Source organism: Lynx rufus, unplaced genomic scaffold (assembly GCF_022079265.1).
Source record: "Lynx rufus isolate CCGP_SWC_20201006 ecotype Redwood Valley unplaced genomic scaffold, mLynRuf1.p SCAF_6, whole genome shotgun sequence".
Taxonomy (NCBI): Eukaryota; Metazoa; Chordata; class Mammalia; order Carnivora; family Felidae; genus Lynx; species Lynx rufus.
The window spans coordinates 105,518,415-105,540,477 of NW_025814878.1; the positions used below are offsets into that span (position 1 = coordinate 105,518,415).

Genomic DNA, 22,063 nt, shown 5'->3' on the forward strand with positions numbered 1-22,063 from the left:
CTTGTAAGGTATGAGGACCAGGAAGTACTATTAATGTTCACTTGCCCCAAATCTGTAGCAGAGCTGCTAACGATGCATAAGTACTTTGAATGTATCTACTTCTCTATCATTTAAAAATAAAATCTGAAATGAGGGTGTTGAATCAAACATCAAACTGTCAGAAATAGCAGCAGAGATTTAAGTATTTATTTAGTAAGAGTCTACTATATCATTACAAATATCATTTAGAGAAAATAATGCAGAATCAAGAATTTTAAAAAGCACATATTTACAGCTGGAGTGACTGTAATTTGTACTTTGCTATTTATACTTGGTCTCATCACATATCCAATGACACTGATATGCCAGATGGTGATTAGAATTGGCTCCCACGTATAGTTACAGAAAAGAAGGGTACCTGGCCTACAAAATCTTAGTCACAACACAAATATACAAAAAACAACAAAATTAATCTATACACATAGGAAAAATAATCTTTCAATAATAAATGAGGACTTAAAACAAAACCTCAAATAGAAGTCCAAATTAAATTAAACTTCCAGAATTACAAGTGAGTACTAATAGCAATGGTATGACATCCATAAAATGTAAAGACCTTTCAAAGTAGGTCTAGTCACTGGTAAGAGTGACAGGACTATTTTGCTTATTCATTTCTCATAACCTAGTTCCTATGTCTGAAAATATTTCAAACTTGTGGTTAAAACAGTATTTCCTTAAAAACAACTTTGTGAAAACGTTTTTACCTCTTCTTCCTCAATTTCAGAGGTGTTAAGTTCATGTTTTTGACAGTAAGGACCCTCTTTCCAAGCTTCAGTATCACCACAGTCACAGAAACCTCCACCTCCTGATGTTGTCATCTTGAAAAAAAATTGTAAAGTATCTTGTCAATAAGTATTTACTGAGGGCTATCAGATTATAAATAAGAATAGCAAGTGCTAAGGAAATAACATCGCTAAAATGTTTCATTTCTTTTGAGGAGTAAAATGAAATAAAATGCCAAACCTCTTGATGTTTTAAAGCTTAAATAAGCCTAAATTAAGTGATTCTGAAATGAAATAAGCTACTTTGTAGTGTCTAGTCTAGTTTAAAGAGGTAAAATGTGCCTACCTACATGACTTCCTTAATTAGGAAAACCAACAGGGTTTTCCTGCTGGGCTTTGGTACAATGTTGGTATTAATGTCACCTGGTTACAGTGCTCTAATGTAATATAACAGATTCAAGAGCTGTAAAGATTACTATGGTTATTTTTCCCTAGAAGATTGTTGCACCTGATAAGAGAAAGTGACTAACAAAAACTACAGAAATAGTTTGTTTTTCCTTTTCTAACACCCTCTAAACAGCATTCTTGGACAAGGAAAGCAGCTCAGGAAATGTAAAAGTGGATTGTCTGGTCAGAAAAGGTTTTCACCATCTGCAGGGTTCAAGAATTATTCATACTTCCCTAAGATATGGCAATGATTCAAGGAATCTAGCAAGATACAACTCATTAATTATAGGAAATTCTGCCTTAAAAAAATACTGCACGAGAGAGTTTTAGGAGTGGGTATTTGCTGAAAATTTCAGAATGAGCCCTATTACATACTGTCCAAAGAAAGTATCTGTTATATATAAAAATATAATTAATGTAAATCCACAAGTGACAATTATTCCCAGGGGCTGCAGGGATATATGCCAAAACACAAGCAAACAAACAAACAAAAAAACCCCACAAAAAACCCACAAACCATGAGGAGGCAGCCATTTGGAAAATGATAACCCTATAGTTTTTATTCTTCTTCTGGTTACCCGAGATATAGATAGAACAGCTTAAAGAAAACTGGGATTCTCTTACTGACTTCTGAAAATAAAAACATACAAAGACACAAGGGGTCTTAATTTTGTAGCTGCTTTAGTTCATTATTAGCAATACTCGGGTAGAATGAAAAAAAACAAACAGGAGGAAAAGTCCTGAGCCAACAGGGCTCCTGAATTAATAATAAGATTGCAATATTCCCTCTACTATTTCATTTGAGGGTGAAAAGTTCCAGCTACTAACACTTCCTTAACTTTTGAATGCTCATGGCTTTGCCTTCAATTTCTAGTAGAGGAACCAGGACAGGCTTAGGACAGGCTTAGCATAAACTGTCTTTGTTCATATCCTTGATTTAAAAGCAAACATACCTGACTTTTTGCAAAGTACTGACTGCATTATAGCAGTAGAAAAATAATAAAATAGGTGGGTCTTATGTTCTGGAGTTGGGCCCTCTTCTGCGATGTAGTAGATGCCTCTTTAATATTAAGAAATGACAAATCTTCTGTAGACAATGACCAACAAAGCATTTCTTAAATGTATAATCCTGACACTTCCTTACTCCCTTTCTCCCATGTCCTTCCCTTCAGAACCTCCCTCCCACTTTACCTCTCATCTTTATCCTCTAATTTTTGATAACCTTCTGCATAAACCTAGAATTATGAAGATAATAAACATAAGAAAATAGCAAAACAAACTAGCTGAAAAGCAATATGCAGGAGCTGATATCTGTGCTGTCTTTCCTAAACCATGTATTCAGGAAGCCTGGATTCATAATTCATTTCTACACTGCTATCATATGTTTAATGGTGTTAAAATAACACATTTCTTAAACCAGTCTCCCCCATTTTAGTGTTAAATCTTGGAATTTAAAAAAGACAGAAAAGGTATCTAATATAAAATTTAATAGTGGGTATGGTTATTATCTGGGCATTACTAACCCTATATCGATGGTCTCTGTGAATACTTCCCAAAAAGCACTCCATGCATAAAACACAAGTTGGATCAACTGCACAGTCTCTGCAAAGTTAAAGAAAAAAAAAAAAATCAGAGTGTCATAAAATAACTGTATATATCACAACATAATATTTCAATTGGAATCCATCCTAGAAGAGCCAGAATAGGGAAGTGCTTTGGTGTTAGAAGGAAATATTATTCTCAAAGATCTGTGAGATCTTTGAGCAATGAAGTCAGCTTAAGAACCTGCTTCTCATTCTGGATATGTAGATGTGTAGATCTCACACTAGATTTGGGGATATCAAATTCCCATTTTATTTCAGTCGTTTCATTTGCTTTCATCATACTGCCAGCTAGACACATTTACAGATCATATCCTACACAAAAGAATCCCTACACTTCCATGAAATGAGATGGGGAGTTAGGAACATCTTTAAATTTCACCTTAGCCTAGTTCCTGTATCCTGATAGGCAACCATTCTACTGTGCTTATTGTGTGCCCTTTTAGTTGTATGTGTTTTTGCAAAATGTATTTGAGTGCATTTCTTTTTTTTTTTTTTTTTTTTTGTGCAAAAAGGTGATTTTATTAAAGCACAGGACAGGACCCGTGTTGGCAGGAAAAGCTGCCTGAGTGCATGTATTTTTAATGCATGTTAACTCTCATTGTGTTATATATCTCATCGTTACATTTACACGTCTGTAACATAATCCATTCATTTTGTATGTGTACATCTGATTTGCTGTTTCCAATGGCTACATAGTATGCTATGTCACGTACCCAAAATATTTTCTCTCTCTACTCTCCCTGCACTGGACACCTGGACAACCTCCAATGCCTTTCTACTATACAATGCTGTAATAAACATCGTGTAAATGTTCTCTTACAGATATGTCTGCGACGTTCTTTGGCATATAAACTCAAGAGCAGAATTTCTGGGTCATAATTCACGTTAAGTTCTTATTCTGAGTGCCATGCTACATACAGTCCAGAGTGGCTACATATCCCCCATCAGTGTATGAGGGTTTTTATAGCCCTGCATCTTCATCAGCATTTGGTTTTATCTGGTTTTCTAATATGTGCAAGGTCAACATATTTGAAATAATGTCATATTGTTTTAATCTGCATGTCCCTGGTCGCTAGTATCTTTGAGCAACTCTTTATATGCTTATTACTTTTGGGGTTTCCTTTTCTATAAATTGTCTTTGTCCATTTTTCTGCTGGGATTGCTTTCTTTTATCTTATTTGCAGAATCTAATCTAGAGGATAATGGCACCTGGCAATATTAAACATTGCAAATATTGTCTCCTGTTTTGTCACTTGTGTATTAATTTTGCCTATGGGGTCCTTTGTTAAATAGTACTACCTATTCTGATGCAATTAAATTCACACACACACACACATGCAATTGGTTTATACTGTGAGGTTTTAGGAAGTTCTTTCCCCAACCCCAAGTCACAAAAATATTCCTCTTTTTCTTCTATTCATCTTTTGGTTTTATCTTCCACATTTAGGTGGAATACAACTGTACCTTTGTATATCATGTAGAATAAGGTTTTATTTCTCAATATATACTGAGCTATTTTTTTCCAACACCATCTACTAAATGATTTAACTTTTATCTATTGGTTATGGGGTCATCTTTATAAAGGTCCCACATCTCCTTTGGTCTATAAGCTCTCTAATATGTGTCAGTGATTTATTTGTTCTTACACCATACCAAACTGTATTACTATGGCTTTGTAGTAGGTCTTAATATCTGGCAGGTTAAGTTCCCTTTTATTCTCTTTCGAAAATGCTGGCTCAGCTATTCACAAACTCTTCTTTATTCTTCGACACATTACTTAGGATAAGTGTATAGAGAGCCTCAAAAATATCCAGCTAAAATTTTGACAGAGATTACTTAGAATTTATTGATAAGCTTCAAGAGTAAGAACATCATTATAAGAGTAAATTATCACATCCATGATTCTTTCTTAAGTCTTTTACTGAAGTTGTAAAGTTTTCTTCATATGAATCCTTATATTCTTGATTAGACTAATATCTAGGTACTCTATAGGTTTTATTTTAAATAAGTATTTTTTCAAAATCTCATTTTCTAGGCAGTCTCTCCTTTGCTGTCCTGCCCACTGCTCCCTTGTGGTGTATTCAATAAACTTCCAATCTCCTTTAAAAAAAAAAAAAAAAAAACTCATTTTCTAGTTGCTTAAGGATGATGAAAAGAAACAGTATTGATTTTTAGCATCCTTGATGAACTCAAGGCAATTCTAATAGTTTGTTGATTCTGTTTTGTTTTCTCCCAGAGTAAATGAGTATATAGCCTGTATGTAACGACAATTTTCTCTTTCCTTACAATCTTTACACCGTTTTGTTTTTCTTCTTTTATGCTGTTGACAAGAACCTCCAGTAATATATTAAACAACAGCAGTAATAGTAGGCATCTTTGCCTTACTTTAAATATTAAAGTAAAACATCTCTAAAGGGTATCCATTAGTATTATGTTCCCAGTAGGTTTACAAAGAAAGTGCCCTTCTACAAAAAAATCAAGAATATATCTTGCCTTTCCTATATAAACTTCAAGCTAATCAAAGGAATGAGGAGGGACTGTTTTTCTTCTATAGAAGACAAGCTAACAAACAAAAAACTAAGTTATTTTTCTACCCCCTAATAAAAAATAATGATCTAGACAACAAGCATCAGTGACTGCTAAAACATTAGATAAAAAGGATAACGAAGACCTTTATAATGGTTGCATCTGCAAGATACTGAAACCCACTGATCATCTTAAACAAAAAAACCAGACAAGCATAATGTGCTTCCTGACATGAAGAATTAAGAAGTTACACATCAGTATTCATGAAGTTAGTATTCATACCCCCCTCCAATACTACATAACAATTTAATTACACCTAAATACCTGTTCAGAGGAAATACAGGGCATAAAGAAACATGTTAAGCAATACCATGGGGACACAACAAACAAATCCAGAATGTGGAAAATTCCACAGAACAAATGACCCATTTTCTTAGGGACATAACTGGAAAAGAAAAGAAAAGGAAAGGAAAAAAAAAAAAAGAGGGAGAGAAGCTATTATAGATTAAAAGAAAAAATGAGGAATAACAGCCAAATGCAAGGTGTGAACTTTGAATCCACATTTATGAGTCAATCAGGACAATTTCCACTCAGGCTAGATATTAGATAATGTTAAGGAATTAGTGTTAATTTTTTAGGATGTTAATGGTTGTAGAGAAAAAAGCTTTATTCTGAGGACTCATAAGAAGACATGCAGTCTGGAATTTGCTTTAAAATAATCCGGCAGGGCAAGGAAAAAAAGTGTGTGTGTGTATACGTGTGTGCATAAAAAGAGTTGCCATATTATTGGTGATTGCTGAAGCTGAGCAATGAGTACATGTCAGATCTATAACATCATTCACTCTATTTTTAATATGTTTGAAAATGTCCATAATAAAGCTTCTAAAAATCTAAAACCCAAATATTCAATAGTTTTATATATACTTTGCTCAGAATTTATATCATAAACAATTACTGAAATTTATAAAATGCTTTACAGAATCAAATCAGGAAAACATTTTTTTCTTCTCTCAACTATTAAAATGGTGAATTACATTAATAATTGTTTTAAAGATGAACTGTCTGGATTCCTGAACTAAACACCATTTGATTATGATGCATCACTCTTTTAGAATATTCTTAGATGCAGACAAGCTGATATTTTATTCAGGATCCTTTCAGCTACATTAATGAAAAAAACAGTTTTATGTCTTGAATTTATCAGGGATTGAAATCAAGATTATATTAGCCTCATGAAAAGTTAAGGCAGTTTTCACTCTTTTTCCATTTTCTGTAGTAACTTGTGTAAGAGAGGAATTTTCCTTTGAAATTGTTAGAACTTACCTATAAAGTCATCTAGGTATGGGGTTTGTGGGAGGGAAGATATTTGATTACCATTCTAATGTTTCTCATACTGTATTCAAGTTGCCTATCATTTTTCTATGAATTTATCCATTTCATCTAGGTTTTTAAAATTTTTGAAGAACTTAGTTGTTCATAATTCTCGTATTTCAAAGGTTAACAAACTTTCTTGGTTCATGGCATCTTCAGTGTCTCTATATTTCTTTTTTTTCAGGGTACCCTTTGACTAAAAGAAACATGTAATTGTTCTGCTTATCAAATAGGCTCAAACAACTTAGTACCTATTGGGTACTAGACAATTTTTCAACTCCTAGAATCAGATTGTGGACACTGCAACCTTCATAGCCTGTTCCACGAAGTATCTGCTTTCAATCACAGCAATGTAGAGGACCTAGCTTGGCAAGATATGATATCAAAAGAAACGCAGTATGATTTTCAATTTTCATTTTGAATCTTATGTACTACATTCTCTTTCTCTTATTCAGTCTTGCAAGAAAAATGGCATAACAATTCCAGAGTCAGTACATCTTTTTTTAATTAAAAAAAATTTTTTTTAACGTTTATTTATTATTGAGAGACAGAGACAGAGCGTGAGCAGGGGAGGGGCAGAGAAAGAGGGAGACACAGAATCTGAAGCAGGCTCCAGGATCTGAGCTGTCGGCACAGAGCCCCGACATAGGGCTCGAACCCACGACTGTGAGATCATGACCTGAAACGAAGTCGGACGCCACCCAGGCGCCCCGAGAGTCAGTACATCTTTTATTTTCCGAACTTTTTCTCTTCTTTTTCCTTTGAGTATACTCAATTGTTCTTCTAACTTACTGAGCTGAATGTTTACCCTGTATATTTTTACTTTTTGTCTCTGAAATAATTTTACTCATAAAGTTGCAAAAATAGTACAGAGTTCCTTTATACCCTTACCAAATTTTTCCCAAGGTTAACAATACAAAGAAATTAATATCGGCACAGTATTATGAACTACAGCCCTTATTCAAAAGTCATCAGTTTTCCCACTATGATCCTTTTTTCTCTCTCAGGATCCCACATTGCATTAGACGTCATGTTTCCTTAGTCTCCTCCAAGTTCTAACAGCTCCTCAGTCTTTTCTCCATTTTTGTGACCATAACCTTTTGAAAAATACTTGCCACAGTTTTTGCAGAGGTCGCACAATTTGGGTTTGACGTTTTCACGATTCGATTGAGTTATGCATTTCTGGCAAGAATACCACAGAAGCGATGTCACAGAAGTGGTGCTCTGCCCTTCTCAGTACATCAAACAGGGGGCACATGATGCTGATTCGATAGGTCTCAGTACTGGTGGCGTTAACGTTGCTTACTTTGTTAAGGTGGTGTCTGTCAGATTTCTTCACTACAAAGTTGCTATTGTATCTTTTGCAACTAAATCTATTTGGGGAGAGATACTTTGAGACTATGTAAATAGTCTGTTTCTCAAACTTTCAGCCACTCGTTTTAGCATCGACCAATGGATCTTGTCTACAATTACTGCTGTGTTATTTGCCTAATTGTGACTTTCTATTTCCCTCCTTCCTATTTTATTAATTGGAATTTTCAGTATGGAAAAACTACTGAAAACATCCCTTCTCTCCCATTTATTTATTTATGCAAATACTTAGTTATATCAGTGTGCTCCCTGCTTCAGGAGTTCCATTGTTTCTAGGCCCTTTCAGCAGACAGAGCCAGGAATGATAGGTGTGTACAGCCTTTTTAAAAATCATTTTATTTTTGGGGCGCCTGGGTGGCGCAGTCGGTTAAGCGTCCGACTTCAGCCAGGTCACGATCTCGCGGTCCGGGAGTTCGAGCCCCGCGTCAGGCTCTGGGCTGATGGCTCGGAGCCTGGAGCCTGTTTCCGATTCTGTGTCTCCCTCTCTCTCTGCCCCTCCCCCGTTCATGCTCTGTCTCTCTCTGTCCCAAAAATAAATAAACGTTGAAAAAAAAATAAATAAAAAATAAAAAATCATTTTATTTTTCTTTTTTTCATCATGATAAGTGTACTCTTTAATTCCCATCACCTATTTCCCCTATCCCCCACCAACTTACCCTTTGGTAACCCATCAGTTTGTTCTCTACAGTTAAGAGTCTGTTTCTGGGGCACCTGGGTAGCTCAGTTGGTTGAGCCTTAGATTCATGGTCTCGGCTCAAGTCATGATCTCACAGTCTGTGGGATCGAGCTCTGAGCTGGGTTCCATGCTGACAGCATGAAGCCTGCTTGGGATTCTTTCTCCCTCTCTCTCTGCCCCTCCCCTGCTATCTCTTGCTCAAAATAAATAAGCTTTAAAAAAAAAAAGTCTGTTTCTCGGTTTGTCTATTTTCTTCCTTTGCTTGTATCTTAAATTCCATATGATACTCTTTAGCTCTATCCATATTGTTGCAAATGGCAAGATTTCATTCCGTTTTATGGCTGAATAATATTCCATTGTGTAATATATACCACATCTTTTTAAAAAAATTTTTTAAATGTTTATTTTTGAGGGGGGGGGGCAAAGTGCAAGTGGTGGAGGGAGCAGAAAGAGAGGGAGACACAGAATCCAAAGTAGGCTCCAGCCTCTGAGCTGTCAGCACAGAACCTGACGTGGGGCTCAAACTCACAAACTGCGAGACCATGACCTGAGACGAAGTTGGATGCTTAACTGACTGAGCCACTCAGGGACCCCATATACCACATCTTCTTTACCTGCTCATCTATCAATGGACACTTGGACGGCCTCCATAGTTTGGCTATTGTGAATAATGCTGCAATAAAAATAGGGTGCATATATCCCTTTGAATTAGTGTTTTTGTATTTTGGGGGTAAATATCCAGTGGTATGATTACTGGATCACAGGTTAGTTCTATTATTTTTAATTTTTTGAGGAACCTCAATACCATTTTCCATAGTGGCTGCATTCCCACCAACAGTGTATGAGGGTTCCTTTCTCTCCATGTCCTCACTAATACTTGGTTGTTTCTTGTTTTGATTTTAGCCATTCTGACAGGTTTATGGTGGTATCTCACTGCAATTTTAATTTACATTTCCCTGATGATGAGTGATGTTGAGCATCTTTTCATGTGTCTATTGGCCCCACCGGTCTATCTTCTTTGGAGAAATGTCTGTTCGTGTCTTTGCCCATTTTTTAACTGGATTATTTGTTTTTTAGGTATTCAGTATATCAGTTCTTTATATATTTTGGATACTAACCCTTTATCAGATAAGTCATTTGCAAATATTTTCTCTCATTCAGAAGATTGTCTTCTAGCTTTACTGATTGTTTCTTCCATTGCACAGAAAATTTTTACTTTGATGTAGTCCCAACAGTTTAATTTTGCTTTTATTTCCCACACCTCAGGAGACATATCTAGAAAAATGTTGCTATGGCCAATGTGAGAGAGATTACTGCCTGTGCTTTCTTCAAGGATTTTTCTGGTTTCAGATCTCACATTTAGGTCTTTAATAAATTTTGAATTTATTTCTGTGTATGATGAAAGAAAAGTGATCCTTTTTTTCCAACACCATTCATTGAAGAGACTGTCTTTCCCCATTGTATATTCATTCCTCCTTTGTTGAGGATTAACTGACCATATAGTTGTGGGTTTATTTCTGGGTTTTCTATTCTGTTCCATTGCTCTATGTGTCTATTTATGCCAGTACCATACTGTTTTAATTACTACCGCTTTGTAATACAACTTGAAATCTGGAATTGTGATGCCTCCATTTTTGTTTTTCTTAGGGCTTGAACTCACAACCCTAAGATCAAGGGTCACATGCTCTTCCAATTAAGCCAGCCAGGCACCCCTCCATTTCTTCTAAGTTGTCCAATTTGTTGGCATATAGGTTTTCATAATATTCTGTAAAAACTGTTTATATTTCTATGGTGTTGGTTGTTATTTCTTTTACTAGTGACTTTGTTATTTGGGTCTTCTCTCTTTAAATAAATCTTGCTAGAGGTTTATCAATTTTGTTGATCTTTTCAAAGAACCACATCCTGGTTTCACTGATCTGTTCTATTTGGTTTTTTGTTTCTATATCATTTATTTCTGCTCTAATCTTTATTATTTCCCTCCTTTGGGTTTGAATTTTGTTCATTTTCCAGCTCCTTTAGGTGTAAGGTTCGGTTGTGTATTTAAGATTTTTCTTGCTTCTTGAGGTAGGCCTGTGTTGGTATAAACTTCCCTCTTAGAACTACTTTTGCTGCATCCCAAATATTTTGGATTGTTGTGTTTTCATTTTCATTTGTTTCCACTGTATTGCTTATCTTTAATTTTTATTTTTTCTTAGCAAATAATTTAAAGGTATATATATCCTTTTAAATACTCCTTTAGCTATGTCCCAAAAATTTCAACACACAATGTTTTTATCATTCAGTTCCATTTCTAAATTTCCTTAGTGATTTCAGTGATATCTGTTTACTTAACATTAGCAATGTTAGTTTCTAAACATACTTAACCTACCCTTTTGCTGTTTCTAATTTTAACTATAGTGGGAGAACAATCTGTACAGCTCTGAGCTGGGAATTAACTGAAGTTTCCCTTAAGGCCAAATACACAGATTGCTTTTTAATGTTTTATTTATTTTTGAGAGAGAGAGACAGGGTGTGAGTGGAGGAGGGGCAGAGAGCGAGGGAGACAGAGAATCTGAAGCAGGCTCCAGGCTCTGAGCCGTGAGCACAGAACCTGACGCGGAGCTTGAACCCATGAACCATGAGATCATGACCTGAGCCGAAGTCGGATGCTTAACTAACTGAGCCACCCAAGCACCCCTATACAGACTGCTTTTTAAAAATTGAGATGTAATTCACATACAATTCATCTTTTCAAAAGTGTCCAACTTAGGCTCAGTCAGTAGAACATGTTACTCTTGATCTTGGGGTCATGAATTCAAGCCCCATGGTGACTGCAGGGCTTATGTTAAAAAACAAAACCAAACAATGCAATGGCTTGTTAAGAAAAAAAACTGTCCAACTTAGTAGTTTGTGGTATCACAAGTTTGTACAAAAATAACCAATAAGAACATCTGGAGATATGGCTATTCAGATTCTTTGCCCATTTTTTAATTTGGTTGCCTTTTTGTGTCTTTTATGTTTTCTACCATAAATTCTATTTGTCAGATATGAAAACTGCTATTCCAGCTCTCTTTTGTATCATATGAATATGATACATAACATACATACGTTATCTTTTGGCTGGGATATTTTTCTCCAGTGCTTCTCCTATTTTTGGTGACTTCCAGTTTTACTTTGCCTGTCATAGCATTTTTGGATTCCTAAAAATCAACTAGAGAGCCAATGTCTTTATGTTTTTACATAATTATATAGAAAAGTAAAGCCAGATCCTTGTTCTCTAGGAGCCTATCTTTAACAGAAAGACAAATGTGTACAGTTAAGGATCAGTTGTTAATTGTCATATTAAAGGTATACTGGTTTGGTGGAAGTACACACAGATTCCTGAGATTTTAGGTCTTTAGTGAAAGCAGTCATCTCCAAACTCTCTTGGGTCATGCATCTCTCATTAAAATGTTTAGACTATGCACTATCTATGTAAATATATTCATAATACACACATATATTCACAGCAACTTTACACATATTTATAAGTTATACATATGCGCTACTATGTGGTTCTAATTAGTCCTTCAATTATACTACTGTGTAACTGGAGTCCCAGGAATGGAAAAAAATGCAGAAAATATATTTGAAAAAGTAATAATCTAAACTTCCCAAATTTGGTTCAAGCCATCAACTTATGCTCCAAGAAACTCAAGGAACCCCATGAGGACAAAAACAAAGAATGCACAGCTAGACGTATCACAGTCACACTGCTAAAATCCAAAGACAGGGGTGCCTGGGTGGCTCAGTTGGTTAAGCATCTGACTCTTGATTTTGGCGCAAGTCATGATCTCATCATTGTGGGATCAAGCCCTGTGTTGGGTTCTCACTGTGCGTGGAGCCTACTTAAGATTCTCTCTCTCTCTCTCTCTCTCTCTCTCTCTCTCTCTCTCTCTCTGCCTCCCTCGCTCGTGCTCTCTCCCTCTCTCAAAAGAAAAGAAAAATAAAAAAGTAAAAATCTCGAAGGCAGCTAGAGGAAACCAGCACATTTCACACAAAGCACCATAGATATGCTAATAAAAAGCTGACATTATCAGAAACAACAGAGGTCAGAGGACAACGGAACATCCTTAAAATGTTGAAAAGGAAAAAAAAATTATCAACCCAGAATTCTATGTACAGGAAAATATCCTTAAAATTGAACGCAGACTTCCAGTTTCCAGTCCAGCATGTACAAAGTTTGGAGGTTACCACACTGTCCTAACAAATAAAAAGCTAAACAAACTGAAAAATCAATAACTATTCTTAGATTTACAAAAGAAGTGAGGTCACAGGACAAACTGCTACCCCCAAAATTGTAGAGACCAACAGATGAATACAGAGAATACTGACTTGTGAGAGCAGAAACCAACAAACACAAACCTCTATAGGTACCAGTGGTGAGGCAGGAAACCTGAACTGTACCTGACAAATTGCTGGAGGCTCAGTTCAGTGTGAACATCGGAGAGATTAAAAACTTCAGTCACTGGGCACTTGGAGAGTGACCCAGACATCAGGGCCTCACGTTTGGTGAGTTTTATTTCCTGGAGTTCTACTAGTTCTCACAGTGAACATCAGAGAAAAATCCTCTCCTGTTTCCAGCAGGGGTTAAAAAAAAAAAAGGAACCATTGTGAAATATGCAAGGGCATTCTGTTCTTAAAAACTCTGCACTGGGCTCTGCGCTGAAAGTGCAATGCCTGCTTGAGATCCTCTTTCTCACTCTCTCTCATTCTCTCTGTGTACCCCTCCCACTCAAAAATAAATAAATAAACTTAAAAAATAATAATAGTCTGCCCTCAGAAGAAACTGTAATCACAGCCTAACCTGCTAGGGTTTTATCAGAGTCTAACAGGCCTGGGAAAGAGAAATATCCAATTCCAGCCCACTCTAGCTATCCTGCCCCACAGAAAGACAGATGAGGATGGGGGCAGTGTTGAGAAGCACATTTGAAGTTCCGAGTCCAGAGGTACAGGCTCACTAGAAGACTGAGATCTAATCGTAGGACTCTATAATGTTTGCCCTTCCCCATGCCTTACTACCACATCACTAAAGGCCTATAGAGTTCCTTTTACCTAGTATATCATATGCCTGGCTATCAAAACATACTAAAAGTCAAAAAATACAGTTTAAAGAGACAGAGCAAGCATCAGAATCAGAGTCAGATATGTCAGAAATGTTGGAATTATCTGACCTGAAATTTAAAACAACTGTGATTACAGGGCGCCTGGGTGGCGCAGTCAGTTAAGCGTCCGACTTCAGCCAGGTCACGATCTCGCGGTCCGGGAGTTCGAGCCCCGCGTCAGGCTCTGGGCTGATGGCTCAGAGCCTGGAGCCTGTTTCCGATTCTGTGTCTACCTCTCTCTCTGCCTCTCCCCCGTTCATGCTCTGTCTCTCTCTGTCCCAAAAATAAATAAACGTTGAAAACAAAAAAAAAAATTAAAAAAAAAAAAACAACAAAAAAAACAACTGTGATTAATATGTTACGGGCTCTAATGGCTACAGCAGACAGCATACAAGAACAGATGGGCAATGTAAGCAGAGCTGGAAATCTTTTCTTTTTTTTTTAACTTTTATTTATGTTTATTTTTGAGAGAAAGAGAGACAGAGAGACACAGAAAGAGAAACAGAGACAGTGTGAGCAGGGGCAGGAGAAGGTCAGAGAGACAGGAAGTCACAGAACTCGAAGCAGGCTCCAGGCTCTGAGCTGTCAGCACAGAGACCAACATGGAGCTCAGACTCACAAACTGTGAGATCATGACCTAAGCCAGAGTCAGACGCTTAACCTATTGAGCCATCCAGGTGCCCCAAATCTATCTTTATTTTTTTAATGTTTACTTTTGAGAGAGAAAGAGAGAGACAAAGCAGGAGCAGGGGAGGGGCAGAGAGAAAGGGAGACACAGAATCCAAAGCAGGCTCCAGGCTCTGAGCTGTCAGCACAGAGCCCGATACAGGGCTTGAACCCACGAACCGTGAGCTCATGACCTGAGCTGAAGTCAGACACTTAACCGAATGAGCCACCCAGGCGCCCCCTGAAATCTTAAGAGAAAACCAAAAAGAAATGCTAGAGATTAAAACACTATAACAGAATGAAGTATGCCTTTGATGGGCTTATTAGTAGACTGGACATGGCTAAGCAAAGAATCCTTGAGCTTGAGAATATCTCAACAATCTGAAAAGCAAAAAGAAAAAAGACGGGAAGAAAAACAGAACTATCCATGAAATGTGAGACACCTACAAAAAATATAATGTATGTGTAATAGGAATACCAGAGAAGAGAAAGAGAAGAAAGAGAAAGGAACAGAAAAAACATCTGAAACAATAATTACTGAGAATTTCCCTAAATTAATGTCAGATACCAAGCCAAGATTCAGAGAACATCAAGTATGATAAATGCCAAAAAAAACCCTATTCCTAGGCATATCATTCTCAGATTACAGAAAATGACAGATAAAGAAGCCAGAGAAGAAAAACATCATACCTATAGAGGAACAAAGATAAGAATTATATCTGGACTTCTCCTCAGAAACCATGCAAGCAAGAAGAGAGTAGAGTGGAATATTTAAAATACTGAAGGAAAAACCTCACCAACCTAGAATTCTGTACCTGCAAAATTATTCTTCAAAAGTGAAGGAGCAAGAAAAACTTTCTCAGACAAAGTAAACTTGGATTGATTGTAAATATATACTGCAAACTCTAGGGCAACCACAGAATAAAGTAAAAAACCCCAGAAGTATAATGGATATGCTGTGATAGGTAGGAATGGTTATATTGACATCTGATAAAATAGACCTGGAACAAGGAATATTACCAGAATTAATAAAGAATACTGACAATTCATAATGACAAAAGGATCAATACATCAGGAAGTCACAGAAATTATAAATATCTATGTGTGGCTAATAAGAGTTTATAACTGAAACATAAACGGACAGAAGAAATAAATAAATCCACAATCACATCTGAATATTTTAATACCCCTTTCTCAGTAACTGATAAAAAAGCTAGTCATAATAAAAATCAATAAATAAGTATATAGAAGACCTGAATGGCAGTACCCATCACCTTGTCCTAATTGACATTTATAGAATATTATATCCAACAACTGCAGAACACAACTTTTAAGTGCATATGGAACATTCAAGACTGAGTTATAAAACAAGTCTCAATAAATTTCAAGACCAAAACCTTATAGAACATTTGTGTTAGAAATCAGTTACAATGTATCTAGAAAAGCTTCAAGTATTTGGAAATTAAGCAATATACTTACAAATAACTGACAGATTAAAGAATAAAATATAAGCATGTTAAACCTAAAGTAAGCAAAAAGAAGAGTAACAGTAAGAGCAGAAATCAGTGAAACAGAACAGATAAAAGAGAATATTAACAAAGCAAAAGTCAGATTCTTTGAAAAGATTCATAAATCTGATTGAAGAGAGAAAAACACAAATTACTAACATCAGGAATGAAAAAGAGGACCTCACTATAGATACCATAGACATCAACAGCATAAGCAAATATTATGTATGACTTTAGTATCAATAAATTTAACATTATACAATGAAACACATTCCTTCATACAAGATGAAATAAAGTTCTGAATAACTGTAAAAAGTATCAAAGAAATTTGTTATCAAAAACTTCCTTCAAAGAAAATACCAGGCTTTGATAGTTTGTTTTATTGGCAAATTCTATCAAACATTTAAGCAAGAAATCATATCAATTTTACACAGATTCTTCAGAAAATATAGAAAAAATACTTCCTAATTCATTTTATAAGGCCAGCATTAACTCTGATATCAAAACCAAAGACCTTACAAGAAAATGACAGACAACACAACATTAGCAAACTGAATCCAGTAATATATGAAAGTTAATGCACGATAATCAAGCTCTGCATATCTCAGTAATGAAAAAACATTTGAAAAATCAATCAATGCAATCACTAATAAATAAAAAAGGAAAACTATAATGGGGTGCCTGGGTGGCTCAGTTGGTTAAGCACCTGACTCTTGGTTTCGGCTCAGGTCATTATCTCACTGTTCATGGGACTGAGCCCCACAGTGGGCTCTGCGCTGACAGCACGGAGCCTTGAGATTCTCCCCCTCTCTCTCTGTCCCCCCCAAAATAAATAAATAAACCTTTAAAAAAGAAAAAGGAAAACTATGACAATCCCAAAAGCTGCAACATAAAAGCAGTGAACAATATTCAATAGTGATTTGTAATATTTTTTAAAAACTCTGCAAACTAGAAATAGAAGGGAACTTCTTCAATGAGATCAAGGGTATGTAAGAGAAAACTATATCCAACATTATACTCAATAGTGAAAGACTGACTATATCCCCTAAGACTGGGAACAAGGCAAGAATGTCCTACTTTCACCAAGGCAGTAAGGCACAAAAAAGAAATAAAAAGCTGGAGAAAAAATAAAACTGTCCCCATTCAGAAATGACCTGATTATATAAAAATCCTAAGGAACAAAAAAACAACAAAAACTGCTAAGCCAATTTTGCAAGGTTACAAGACATAAGTTCAATTATCAGAAACAAACTGTATTTCTTTATACTCGCAGAAAAAAATGGGAAACTAAGAAAAAAATATACCACGATAAAATACTTAGGAATAAACATAACCAAAAGCGTGCACAACTTCTACATAAATCCTGTAAGACACTGCTAAAGAGATTAAATAAGACCTTAATAGGGGTTCCTGGGTGGCTCAGTTGGTTAAGCATCTGACTTCGGCTCAGGTCATGATCTCACAGTTCATGAGTTCAAGCCCCACACTGGGCTCTGTGTTGACAGCTCAGAGACTGGATGGAGTTCTGTGTCTCCCTCTCTCCCTGCCCTTCCCCCACTCATGCTCTCTGTCTCTGTCTCTCTTTCTCAGAAAGAAATAAAAAAAAATTTTAAATATAAAGAAGACCTTAATAAGTGGAGAAATATGATGTTCAAGGACTACAAACCTCATTGTTAAAACGTCAATTCTCCCCAACTGATCCACAGATTAAACACAATCCTAATCATAACCTAGGCAGTCTTTCTTAAAAATAACAACTGACAAACTATAATCCTAAAATTCACAAAGTGCAAATGACCTGAAATAGACAAAAGAAAATTTAAAGGCACAGAAATTTAAGATTTATAGTAACCAATTCAAGGCTAGCTACAAACCTACGGTGAGCAAGAAAATGCGGTTACTGCAGTAAGAATAGCCATCTCAGCGAATGGACTACAGCAGCTCCCCCTTATCTGCGGTTTCACTTTCAGCAGTTAGTTACCTGTGGTCAGCTACAGTCTGGAAGCAGATGATCATCTTTCTGATGCATGGTCAGAGGGCTAAAAATAGCCTAAAGCTGGTTCATAATGTTTATGTCATTCCCCTAACTTCATCTCATCATGTAGGCATTTTATCATCTCATTGTCATCACCAAAAGGGTGAATACATTATAAGAAGATATTCTGAGAGAGACCACATTCACATAACTTTTATACAGCATACTGTTATAACCATTGTTTTGTTATTAGTTATTGCTGTTAATCTGTTACGGTGCCTCATTTATAAATTAAACTTTATCACAGGTGTGTATGTACAGCAAAAAACATAGTACATACAGGATTTGGTACTATGCATGGTTTCAGGCATCCACTGGGGGACTTGGAATATATCCCTTGTGGATAAAAAGGGGCTACTGTAGATTAGAGTGTTCTGAAATAGACCCATACTTATATGGTCAAATGGTTTTTTTTTTTTTTTTTTTTTTTTTTTTTTTTTTTTCAACGTTTATTTATTTTTGGGACAGAGAGAGACAGAGCATGAACGGGGGAGGGGCAGAGAGAGAGGGAGACACAGAATCGGAAACAGGCTCCAGGCTCTGAGCCATCAGCCCAGAGCCTGACGCGGGGCTCGAACTCACAGACCGCGAGATCGTGACCTGGCTGAAGTCGGACGCTTAACCGACTGCGCCACCCAGGCGCCCCTGGTCAAATGGGTTTTGATAAGGCATGAAAGCAATCCAAAGGGGAAAATAACAGGTGGTACTGGAAAAAGTGCACATCCACATATAAATAAATGCAGCTCAACCCCTACCTTAAGCCATATAAAAAATTTGTCTGAGACAGATCATAAACCCAGACATAAAATCTACAATAGAAAAGCCGATAAAAGAAAACTTAGAGAAGAACACAGAGAGACTATCTTTGCTACCTGGGGGAAGGCAGACATTTCTTAAACATAGGAAACAATCATTCAAAAAGAAAAAAACTGGTAAATTAGCATCACAATTAAAAACTTCTGTCATCAAGACACCATACAGACAAGCCACAGGCTAGGAGAAACTACTCACAAAATATGTCTGACAAAAGGGACTCGTATCCACAGTATATAAAGAACTCCAAAACTCAATAATAAAAGGACAAACAGTTCAATAAAAAATAGACAAAAGACTGGAACAAACACTTTAGAAGTTAGATGAATGAGCATTAAGTACATGTAAAACTGCACCAACATCATTAGTCATTAGGGATAATTAAAAGTATAATGAGAGGGGTGCCTGGGTGGCTCAGTCGGTTAAGCAGCTGACTTTGGCTCAGGTCATGATCTCGCGGTCCGTGAGTTCGAGCCCCACGTCAGGCTCTGTGCTGACAGCTCAGAGCCTGGAGCCTGTTTCAGATTCTGTGTCTCCCTCTCTCTGACCCTCCCCCATTCATGCTCTGTCTCTCTCTGTTTCAAAAATAAATAAACATTTAAAAAAAAATTAAAAAAAAATAAAAAAAAAAGTATAATGAGATACCACTACACAGAATAGCAAAAATTTAAAAAAATGACAACATCAAATGTCGGGGAGGATATGGAGCAAGTGGAACTTTCAGACATCACTGGTGGGAACAAAAAACCATTTCAGAGAAAAGTTTTGGAAGTTTTTTTTTTTTTTTTTTTAATTTTTTTTTTTCAACGTTTATTTATTCCTGGGACAGAGAGAGACAGAGCATGAACGGGGGAGGGGCAGAGAGAGAGGGAGACACAGAATCGGAAACAGGCTCCAGGCTCTGAGCCATCAGCCCAGAGCCTGACGCGGGGCTCGAACTCACGGACCGCGAGATCGTGACCTGGCTGAAGTCGGACGCCCAACCGACTGCGCCACCCAGGCGCCCCAGAAGTTTCTTAAGTTCAACATATACTTGCCCTCCGACCCAGCAATTCTGCTCCTAAGGATTTATCCATGAAAAATTAAACACAAGTCCATAAAAATACTTGTTTGCAAATGGTAACAGCCAGCAATTAATGTATCAGCTAAGAATGTTCACTGTATTAGATTACTGTCTAGAAAGGTCTATCTTAATGGTATCTTAATATTCCTAAAATGTGTCATAAAAAGCTGAAGATTTAAAAAAAAACTTTTTTTAAATGTTTATTTATTTTTAAGAGAGACAGAGCACGAGTCACGGAGGGCAGAGAGAGGCAGAGAGAGAGAGAGAGAGAGACAGACAGACAGACAGACAGAATACGAAACAGGCTCCAGGCTCTACACAGAGGCGGATGCGAGGCTCAAACCCACACCATGGGATCCTGACCTGAGCCGAAGTCAGACGTCCAACCGACTGAGCCACCCAGACAACCCAAAAGCTGAAGATTTTTAATGGAGCAAGATTTATGTTATTTGGTATATTAAAACACACAGAAGTAGGGTTAAGTAAAGGATAATAACACCTAGTACTTTAATATGTTGTATTTAAAACAACGCTGGCATAAACTGATATGATCTATGAAATAAATTACCATTTTCTTTCCTTTAAATTAAATTTTTTTCCACTAAAAAAATAGAATTGTTAAAAAAAAAAAAAAAAGGTCATAGAGGCTTTCTTTATTCATGATAGCCTCAAACTGGAAACAACCTAAAATGTTTACCTATAGGACAATGGATTATGGGCAACTATAGTACATTCATACAATGGACTATTACTCAGCAATTAAAATTAAACCCAATTTCCAGTAATCATAACCACGTGGATAAATCTGATAGATATTATGTGAGTAAAACCAGGCACAAAAGAGTGATTTCATTTTTATGAAGTTCTATAACAGGTAAAACTAATCTAAGTTGAAATTATCAGAATAGTGGTCACCTAGGGGCTAGAGCTACTAAGAAGGAAATTTCTAGTCAGATGGAAATGTATCTTGAAGGGATGTGAGTTACATGAGGTTAACTATTTTTTTTTATCATTATTTTTTAATAAAGCCATTTATCATCAATAAATACCAATGGGAATAGGAAAAATTACAAGCTCAACAATGCCATCTTCCATAATTATAGCTATTAACAATTTAAAGCATTAATTATGTGACGGGGCGCCTGGGTGGCGCAGTCGGTTGGGTGTCCAACTTCAGCCAGGTCACGATCTCGCGGTCCGTGAGTTCGAGCCCCGCGTCGGGCTCTGGGCTGATGGCTCAGAGCCTGGAGCCTGTTTCCGATTCTGTGTCTCCCTCTCTCTCTGCCCCTCCCCCGTTCATGCTTTGTCTCTCTCTGTCTCAAAAATAAATAAACGTTAAAAAAAAAAAAAATTTAAAGCATTAATTATGTGAGGAAGAAAAACTTTTAGGGAAGCTTTGTGCTGTTTTCTGCTCAGAGTCATGAGGTTAACTATTATCAAAAATGTACAATTAAGATTTGTGTCTTTTGAAATATACAAATTTTCCCTTAAAAAAAAAAAAAAGAACTCAATTGGGTATGAACAGGAAAATTCTGGTGATATAAATCTGATTTTCCTTACCTGAAAGGATCAGCCCATAGTAATCTAGTCATAGTTCTACTATTTCCTAACATCTAGACAAAGGCATGCATATAAAGTTGATATTATATGCCAGGTACTCCTGTTTGATCCTGCAACAAACTGGTAACAGTAAATAAAAATGATCTCAAATCTGTAAACCAAGAATGTAAGACTCCTTTTAGACAACTACAGGAATCTCAATTACCTAGGAAATATCAATTGCCCTCTCCCTGTCATCTTCCAGGGCAGAGAGAGCAGTGCAGACAAGGGGATTTCCAACATACTGAAGCTCACAGTGACAACACACAGCATTGAAATTCTATTTCTAGGCATTGACCTTGAAAATACTGAGACAGGAGCACCTGGGAGGTTCAGTTGGTTAAGTGTCTGACTCTTGATTTCGGCTCAGGTCACAATCTCACTGTTCGTGACTTTGAGCCCCATGTTGGGCTCTGTGCTGACAGCACAAAGCCTGCTTGGGGTTCTGTCTCCCTCTCTCTCTGCCCCACCCCCACTTGCTATCTCTCTCTCAAAATAAA

General features: G+C 36.6%; 1 protein-coding gene across 8 annotated transcripts in view; it reads right to left on the reverse strand.

The window, feature by feature from the left end:
• UBR2 (ubiquitin protein ligase E3 component n-recognin 2) overlaps nt 1-22,063 on the reverse strand; it is a 126,138-nt gene that overhangs the window by 84,959 nt on the left and 19,116 nt on the right. For all 8 annotated transcript variants that reach the window (XM_047101345.1, XM_047101343.1, XM_047101344.1 and 5 more), the window contains exons 3-4: nt 2,732-2,810; nt 744-857 (exon numbers count right to left, since the gene is read on the reverse strand). In XM_047101345.1, coding sequence (XP_046957301.1) covers nt 744-857; nt 2,732-2,810 — 193 coding nt within the window. The remainder of the gene's footprint in view (nt 1-743; nt 858-2,731; nt 2,811-22,063) is intronic.